Source organism: Aulonocara stuartgranti (assembly GCF_965226115.1).
Source record: "Aulonocara stuartgranti genome assembly, chromosome: 18".
Taxonomy (NCBI): domain Eukaryota; kingdom Metazoa; phylum Chordata; class Actinopteri; order Cichliformes; family Cichlidae; genus Aulonocara; species Aulonocara stuartgranti.
Window position 1 is genome coordinate 22086572 of NC_138954.1, and position 9661 is coordinate 22096232.

At 37.8% G+C, this 9661-nt stretch overlaps 1 protein-coding gene across 3 annotated transcripts; it reads left to right on the plus strand.

The window, feature by feature from the left end:
• Positions 1-1547: 1547 nt before the first annotated feature.
• Positions 1548-9420, plus strand: LOC309693410 (spindlin-Z-like). Of its 3 annotated transcripts, none has more exons than XM_082512570.1 (5): positions 1548-1589; positions 4934-4975; positions 5517-5776; positions 7718-7951; positions 8324-9420. In XM_082512570.1, the coding sequence occupies exons 2-5, from the start codon at positions 4956-4958 to the stop codon at positions 8527-8529; spliced, it is 720 nt and encodes a 239-aa protein (XP_082368696.1). In that variant the 5' UTR covers positions 1548-1589; positions 4934-4955; the 3' UTR covers positions 8530-9420. The 3 variants fall into 3 exon arrangements, with proteins under 3 accessions (XP_082368696.1, XP_082368694.1, XP_082368695.1); XM_082512568.1 differs by lacking the exon at positions 1548-1589 and adding an exon at positions 4201-4310; XM_082512569.1 differs by lacking the exon at positions 1548-1589 and adding an exon at positions 4337-4808.
• The last annotated feature ends 241 nt before the right edge of the window (positions 9421-9661 follow it).

Sequence of the window (9661 nt, forward strand, 5' to 3'; positions counted from 1 at the left end):
ATACAAGCAGATTTTACCGTAAACAACGAGTGAACTCCCAGCATGCTGACCGGAGGCAGCCATTCACAGGAACTGTAGAAACAAAGAGAACAGAACAACCGTGTGAAATACTATTAAATAGATAGAGACAAACAATACTTTAAAAGAAAGCTAAAATAATCCCAGAATAAGCAGTGGTGAGTACTCCGCCTACACACAAACAGAACAATGTTACACATATGTACTCATTTTCTGTCCACAATAACAGTTATGGCAATTATGGCTGTTGAATCCTTTGTATCTGCCATGTGATTGGCTCTCCCCTGCTACGTTTGTTTTTCTGTAATTTAATATAAGTATGACAACCTTAGCGTGTATTACATTTTGTGAATAATAAATGGTCATTAGTTTGTGCACTGTTTTTATTCACCTTCTGATCACATGAGTCATGCGCATACAGGTGGTTTGGCACAAGATAAAACCAAGAGCTTTCACCCTGAAAATGTACGCACGCACACACACACTCTCTCTCTCTCTCTCTCTCTCTCTCTCTCTCTCACACACACACACACACACACACACACACACACACACACACACACACACAGCGAGTGAGAGAGAGAGGGAGAGAGAGAGGTACTCTATCATTCTCTCTGCAGAGCAACGAGTCCATCGCTGAAGTCTGTTAAAAGCCCAGACACAGTGGCAGAGAGTTTATGTTTAGTCTGACATCTTGTGGTGGAATTAAACACTTCACCTACAAAAACGACCAATCATGCCTTTCGTGTAGCACTTACTACATTCACAAATAAAAACTGCAGCTCTTTTGGTTAAAAGTTAACGTGTTTTAGATTGTTTCAAATTCTTGGACATGGCTTGAAATTTCTCTCAAATGTTACAAATATCTTTTGATCAATTACCAAACCATTAGTTGCAACAGTTGAATTATTAAAGCAATAAATATCAAATAAATACTGTTATGGTAAAATATAAACTAAAAATGAAAAAATTACATCTATTATACATAATAATTTATTTTATCCACTAAAATACCCGATATACTCAGACGTGTGTCTCAAAACAGGAATGTAAAACTATGCCTTTGTGCCATCAGAAACTGAATTTGAATAAGTTAAATTCAAATCTGAATTGCTCAACTTAAATAAAAGCTTCTAAAACTGAATTTGAATCAGCCTAATTTAAAATCCAATGTATTGGTTTGAAAATGATTGTCACTAAATTGAAACTGAATTTTTTATTTTGAAAATGAATTAATTGAATTTGAAATTGTATTCCATCCTTCTTTAAATTTAGCTCTTGAGTGCTTTCAGTTTCACTTTGCACCATTCAATTTCAGTTCTTAAATTCAGTTTTTTGGGTCATACATCCTGGAAGCCGTGTGGAAAAGAGTACCAGATTCAGTAAAAAAAAAAAAAAAGTATCCATAACTCCAGATTTCGACTTATTTTCTCGACATTTCGACCTATTAACTCGAACAGTAATTCAAAATTTCGAGTTAGCTCTGTCAATCAGTAATCTACGTGAATGACGTAATTTTCCTGTTACCCGGAAGGATATGACTCAGAGGAACGCGCACGCAAAACCGGATGGCGAGCTACCAATGTATAGCAACAAATTGGCGCTTTCGAGAGTACCTTTGCTGGTGGTAACACCACGTGATTCAGCTAATAACACAAGGATTTCATTATTTGTGAAACCAAGCTGAAAATACTCAGCAATTTGTGCATTCATGACTGGCTGTAATACTGGTAGCTTAGCGCTTGTAGCTGAGGACTTCAGCTTCCGGGTAACAAGGAAATGACGCAATTCACGTAGATTACTGATTGTCAGTGCTAACTCGAAATTAAAGCTTTAAAATAAAGCTTTCGATACGGTAGAACATTATTTCTTATTTAAAGCACTCAAAACCTTTGGTTTTGGTCCAAACTTTGTGTCAACTATCGAAATGTTTTATAAAAATATTGACAGTTGTGTTATACTATATCCAAATACTACTAAAAGATTGCCAGTCATGAGATCTGTTCGCCAGGGTTGCCCAATTTCACCCTTTTTATTTTTGATTGTGGCTGAACTACTTTCATTACACATTTTAAATAGCCCAGTCATTAAAGGTTTATCTATTTTTGGTAAAGAAATCAGAGTGACTCAACTAGCAGATGACACCGTTTTATTCTTAAAAAACAAAGATCAGATTGAAAATGCTATTTCATTAATGATTTCTCAATTGCCTCTGGATTAAAACTAAATAAATCTAAATGTGAAATTTTATGTTTGTACCAATCAAATGTCAAATCCTTACACAATATTCCTGTCAAAAACTGTGTTAGATACCTTGGTATTCATGTCTGTAAGAATGACACAGAGCGTCAATAACTCAACTTTTCTCCCAGGATGGAAAAAACTAAAACTATACTGAACTTATGGCTCCAAAGAGACCTATCAATTTTTGGTAGAATCCTTTTGACTAAAGCTGAAGGTGTTTCCAGATTTGTGTATCCAGCCCTTTCCCTTAATGTGTATGATTCCACATGTAAAAATGTTAATAACTTATTTGTTAACTTTGTATGGAAGAATAAGCACCATCATCTAAAAAAATCATTGCTTTGTGGACCTAAAGATAAAGGTGGTTTTGACCTTCTGGACTTCATGGACCTGAACTATACATTTAAGGTGAAATGGCTAAAAGAATGCTTAAAATCTCCTGGATCATTATGGCATTTCATTCCACATAACATTTTTAGAAATGTTGGAGGTTTACAGTTCCTATTGTCTTGTAGTTACAGTATATCAAAGTTACCAGTTAAAATGTCTGCATTTTATCAACAGGCATTGTTGGCTTGGAAATTATGTTATTCACATAACTTTTCTCCACATAGATCTATTATCTGGAATAACGAATGTATTACTAAGAGGAACAAATCACTATATTAGCAGAATTGGATTGATAAAAATATAATCTATTTAAAAGACTTATTTGACTCTGAAGGCCAGCTACTTAGTTACAATGACTTTATTACAGAAAAAACATTCCCTATCAAATTTAAAGATTTTAGCTCTGTAATAAAGTCCGTTCCCAGCGGACTGACTGAGTTGATGAAAAGCTACAAAAAACAGAACACACCACATGCATCCGTTAACACTCTTTATATTAATGGTATTGATTTCTTAAGCAAGAAATGCACCAATAAACATATTAGAGAATGTTTGTATAATGCGAAGAAAATAACTCCAAGAGGGAAGTTTTTTTGGAATGCTACTGTATTTTTGATAATATCAACTGGGATAAAGCGTGGCTTGTTCCTTTTAGATTTTGTATTACAAACAAAGTTAGAGAATTACATTTGAAATTATTACATAACATATATCCATCCAACATGTACATTTCAAGATTCTGTGACATTGATAGAAAATGTACCTTTTGTAAAACTGAACTTGAAAGTGTTACTCATTTGTTTTATGGCTGTTCATATAGTGCTACATTTTGGAGAGAGCTTGAAAATTATATACTGTGCAAGACAACATACGAAATCAAAATTGAAGGGAAGAACATTATCACTTATTTTGAAACTAAAGAAAAAAAATGTGCCATTGTCATTCTTTATATCTTATTAGGGAAATTCCATATACATAAATGTAAATTTCAAAACTCAATCCTATCATTTAATTTGTTTTTGATTGAAATTGAATATTATTTAAACTCTCTTAAATTAACTTCCAATAAAAAAGGTTTATCATTGATTGAAATTCATTCTGAAATGTTTAACAAATGAGCTGTCACGACTTTCAAGTACTAAATTATGAAGTCTGTCACATTCCCCCCCTTATTTATTTGTCCTTATTTCATTGTACTGTATATTGTACTTTTATTTGCCTTGTATGTCTACTGTTCAGGCTGAACTGGAATGACTGGCTGTTCACTTTGTAATTTTAATAAAGTTTGAGAAAAAAAAGTGCTAACTCGAAATTTCGAGTTTCTTTTCTTTAAAACGTCAAAATTTTGAGCTACTTTAAAAAAGAAATTCGAGTTAATAAGTTGAAATTTCCACAAATATGACTCGAAATTTCGAGTTATGGATACTTTTTTAGTGGCGGAAAGGGGCTTCCATAAAAAATATGGAAACCTTGCATGTTTGTAAAGTTGGATAAAATCAAAAGGAAAAATTTACAGTTTACTACGAAACCCATAGTCCTTTGCGCGCTATGCGTTCCTCTTGGTAGTTGTAGTCAGCAAATCCGTCTCGTTTCCGTGTGTCTTGCTTTAGGTGGAGGAATCTGCTCTGCAAAGACAAACACGTGAAATTATTGATCAGGTAGGGCAAACAGCTTATTTTGCTGGCTCTCGCCTAGTGAACTAGTCGACCACAGATGTAATATAAGCTATTTTTTCATGTTCAGCCCTTATTTTTTCCGGTAATCCAGAAGCTGCAGACAGGGTGCGAAATCAGCGCTTACATGGCGATGCATTTCCTTTTGTTCAGCTAGCTTACGTGCAGAAATACAGAAGCCAAAATCTTACAAATGTTTCTCGTTTAAAAAAATGAAAGGTGACTGAGGGGATTTCCTGGCGTTAACCACCTACGTGGTCCAATTTTAGACACACTGTTGCTTGGCATTTCCGACGGCACTCCGAACGGCGGCGTTTATTCAGCTAGCCTCGGCGAAGTTACACATTTATTAGCCATAAAAACTTAGCTTTGTAAATATGTAACCCGTAGTCGTGTTAGCATTCTTAGCGTTAGTAGCGGGCTTGTCGCAGTAATGTTGTTTACATCCGGTAATGCTTGTTCGCATGGATGTGGTTGATTGAGGTGAGGGCTGTAAACCTACCGGGGAACTTGAGTTTGCTCCTCTTTGCCAGAAATATTCTGATTATATGATCACATTTCATCAGGTCCTGTTACACTCATCAAATGACTTGTCTTGTTTCTCACAGGGTTGTGTGAATTTATGGAAACATGTCAAAGAAACGGGGCAGGTAGGCTCATTAAGCAAGTCAGATTTAACACCTTTGACCCTGCTGTTACAATGTGACACAGTACACACACACACACACAAATATTGTTATTTGAGCTTGTTTATCAGCATAGCAGGAGCTTTTAATTATTAACCTGGCATATTGTAATCTTGATAAGAAAGCATATGGGCCACTTAATTTTTTTTTAAATGTTTTTGCTGTCTGTTTATGGTATAGATACAACAGCCAACCCTCTACATTATTTTCACACAATATCTGTGAAGTTAAAGGCTTTAAAGATTCAGTAGTGTAAAAGACGACAGCCCATGGCAGATTTTACTTTGAAGCTCGACTTTGAAGTGATGGCTTTGAATATTAAATTTAAAATAGTTTCACACTCATTTGTTTATGTAACATTTTGATAGTTCTCATTGTTTGGGTTGACTGAACTCTCTGTCATTAGAGGTAACGCAAACAATATACTGATGGAACAGCTTAAGTTCATCATACCCGCACTAACGTATGAATGCTAACGTGGCGCTTGCTCCATTCCTGTTTACAGGAAGCGCAGCAGTGGAGAGCTGAGTGAGAGCTCGGCGTCGACCCTGAGTCCGGACCCTGACAACCTACTGGGCCGCAGGATTCAGCACACCTGGAGGGAGAAGGGCAACGTAACCAAATGGAAGGGCACAGTTTTGGAGCGCCTGTCTGTGAACACCTCCCTCTACATGGTCAAATATGACGGCTTTGATTGCGTCTACGGAATCGAGCTCTTCAAAGACAGCCGGGTATCCAACCTGCAGGTCCTGGCAGAGAAAGTTGGTGAGTGTCATGATGAAGCTCTAATCACTGATACTTTGCTTGAATTTAAATGTTTTATAGTCAATTATTGAAATTTAAATGAACTTTGTCATGTCTGCAGTGCATCACGCTGCATGTCACGTTTTTGTATGATTCCCTGTTGAATCTCGTGTTGGTGTTTATCTCATTTAGGTCTGAGGGGATACGCTGTGAAGCAAATTTGCCATAGCTGTGCATTAGCCGCCTCGATTAAACCTAAAATCCCAGTCGAGGATAATGCGCATCACGCTGGTAGACACGAACATTGTTTCCCCTCTGAGGTTTATTGCACATTCTCACTAAGGGTGTGGATTGACGCATCATTTGACTCCACTTCTGCTTCAGTCAGAGAAATAGGCATCATCGAATGCTTAAAAATAAATAGCAAGAAAGAGTAGAGAGGAATACTGGAAGAAAACCTTTAATGGTTAAAATCCATGTATTTATTTTGCCAGTCGTACACTTACTGAGGCTCTTTGTTTCTGATGTGGCGGATGCACATTTGAGCCATTAAACTTGATTAATTTAAACACGATACATCATTCAGTGCACCTCTAACGTAACAGGTTGCTGAGAACATGTGCTGCTATGACAGGAGAAAGCTACATGATCCACTCCTGCCAAGAGTATGCTTTCAACATTTTATGGTGCCACGTTTTTGTCTGTTTGCACCGATATTTGCCTTGCTAAATGCAGGCTTGTTTGTGTGCAGCCTTCCAAAAAACCAGCAGGGCATAGCTATGAAGCTGTAGAAGGCTTATTGGTTGAAAAAAAAACACTCGGCTGGCTCCGTGTGTGTGTGTTATAATTTAGTGCTTTTCTTTGCTGCCTGAACACGAGCAAGAGTAGCCCACTCGTGGGTTTTAGTGGCACTGCCCTCTGGTGACATTACATAGCCACAGCATGCAGATGACCGTCTGTAAAGCTGTGCATAGGCTCTGCGTAGGAGCCGTTAATTAGCCTGGTGATCTAGTCAGGTAAAAAAGAAAAAAAAGAGCCACCTTTGTAATGTTGAAAACTCTGGCTTTAGGCTCTACATGACTCGCTAATCTCTATTCATAGCACACCCTCAGGTGTGGTGATGAACTTTGTGTATTTAATAGCAACATAACTACTGCTGGTTACACAAAATACACCTCTCTCTTTTTACTTGAGGACCGTATTAAACAGCATAATAATTTACCAGCATATAAAATGATTTAAATTTCAGTGGCTTATTGGTTTATATCAGGATACCTTATTTTACATGGTGAGATGTTAATATGTTATAACTGCACATTTAACCCCTGAGATATTTTAACACAAGAAAAAAAACAGTAAAATTTCTGCAGTACATCTCAGTTTTTATACATGAAATAAGAAATGCTGCTGAAAGAAGTCTGCGAGCATGACTCTGGGCTTAAATTGTAAGAAATAATTGTGTAAAAGTTCTGGTTGCTCATTACCCAGACTGTCCTATAAATATAAAACAGAAACTTTCTGTTAATTCACAGAAATCTGACCATAGAGAAAACAGAAATTTCACCAATTGTTAGTGTGAACATTTTTTTCTGTCTTTTCATTGTTTATCCATTAATAAATTACTTTGGTGTATTATGAATGCCCACCGGGGAGTCTTTATCTGCAAGAAAACCTGTAAAACGTATAAAAATACGTCCAGTGAACCAGATTGGCATCTTGGGCACCCGGGGCCTTATTTTTGACACCCCGGCTGAACATGATGACAATCTTTGTCGTCCTTTACTAAGAAATAGTCTTTTATTATCTAATTGAAAATGTAAAGCTGGCAGCATCAGAATAAAGCATTGGGGGAATTATAATGTCATATAAAATAGATTTTAGTGTTTTCATTTATCCTGTCGTCTTGGGTCTGTAAATGTTTTGGATTGATGGACTCATTGAAGTGTCTTCTCATTTCCACAGTGAACAATAAGATCAAGGTGCCTCCTGGGGCGGAGGAGCTGGTGGGTCGAGCAGTGGAGCATCTGTTCGAGAAGGAGGACGGGGAGAAAAATGAGTGGCGAGGCATGGTGTTGTCCCGGGCCCCAATCATGACCCACTGGTATTACATCACCTACGAGAAGGACCCGGTGCTCTACATGTACCAGCTGTGGGACGACTATAAGGACGGGGACCTGCACGTCCTGCCGGAGTCAGGTATGGTAATGTGAGCTTCGCTGTCAGTGTGCATAAAACTGTCAGTGTTTTATATTTCCGATCCTCCTGGAAAAGTGGGAGGAAGAGAACAGGACAAATTTACATAGTCTGCATTGCAAAACACTCCAGCATCTCTGGCTCGTTCTTCTCCTCCTGAACATTTTGTTCAGAATTTCTGCTTAGTTAGGAGAGTATGATCTGCTGCTTTAGAGGAATTTATTCATGAATGAACTGTGGCAAGCACAGGTGGTGGGTTAAAGGTCATGTTCAAACGACAGGTAACAGGCTTGGAAGCCTGTTGCAAATAAACGTATGTGGCTGAGTAAATGCTGTCCAGCACGGCATCATGTGGTTTTTCTGTTTGCCATCCAGAGAACAAACACCTGCTGCCAGCGGACAGGAAGCCAGGTGAGGAGCCAGAGAGCCTCGTCGGGAAGCAGGTAGAGTACGTCACAGATAACGGTCTGAAGAGGACGGGTTTAGTCATCTACCAGGTCCCGGCGAAGCCCACCGTCTACTACATAAAGTATGACGACGATGTTCACATCCACGTCTACGACCTGGTGAAGACCACCTAGTACTGACTGTCTGGTTTCATCTTCAGCTGTTGGCTCAAGTTTTACCCCAACAAGTCGTTACCTGTTAAAGTGTTAAAGGTTTCAGCTTTCCTCCAGTGGGAGGCAACATGCCGAAAAGGCCATTTTTTTTTCTCATCTTGTCCCATATGGGCCTGCGTCATTCTATGATAACAACACATCTTTGTTTTGATTCTGAATTTTAAGTTGAACTTAAAATATGGCACTTAAAGTCCTCTTCCGTGTAAATAAAGCAGATCTGAGATCAGCTGTGTAGCCCAGCAGGTGAACTCGTAGGCGTTGCTGTATGGTGCGACTCCCAAACTCAACAAAAGTTCATACAACACATCAAACTAATGTTTTTCTTTTCTCTTTCTGCTTGTGTTATTTATTTGAATCTGGAATATCTGGCTCTGCTGCTGGTAAGGAAACAAAAAACAACAAAGAAAACTGTGTCTGCTGTGTTTCATGTGTGTCACTTGGTAGGCCTCAGTTTGTTGAATATAGAAAACCATGTGTGCTGATTTCCCATCGCAGTGAACTCAGATTTCTGTTGACTTGTATAAGCATTAATGAGACTGGTGTCTCACGTGAATATAAAAACAGAATAAGTGAAAAATCCATGTATGATATTTCTGTTCCGTTTGATCATTCAAACTGTCAGTTTTTCTACATTAAAATATATCAGAAACACTGATGTTGATGTCAAGTTGTTTGAGACGGTGTTTGTGCTACGCACTATTTATGTAGTTCAAATTGGCGACCAACAATGTTTAGTATTTTGGACTGAAAGTCTTCATTAGTTGCCAAAAATGAATGAAATACTGTTCATTGTGACCCTAAATATGTTTTGTTCTGTAAATAAAAAAGACATTTTTATGAACGTACAACAAAGCTGGTTGTATTTTCTTTTCCAGATGTTTCCTATTAACACGTTCATCTTGAGCGCTGTTAATATTTATGTCCAGGGAGCATGATGCATGAGTTTAGCCAAACAGAAAACACTCACTACTCACTCATAAAACAAGTCAGACTTGAGATTTTAGAGATGAAAACTGGTTAAATAACCCGAGACACCAGAGCTTATAGATGGAGCGGTTGACTTTGCAGGTAGCCAGATTTTAGCTTTATTCAT

Excerpts from the sequence above, each read along its gene's own strand:
- LOC309693410 (XM_082512570.1), top strand. The coding sequence starts at position 4,956 with ATGTCAAAGAAACGGGGCAG. Across the intron at positions 4,976-5,516 it reads ATGTCAAAGAAACGGGGCAG|GAAGCGCAGCAGTGGAGAGC; the intron begins GTAGGCTCATTA and ends TCCTGTTTACAG. Across the intron at positions 5,777-7,717 it reads GGTCCTGGCAGAGAAAGTTG|TGAACAATAAGATCAAGGTG; the intron begins GTGAGTGTCATG and ends TCATTTCCACAG.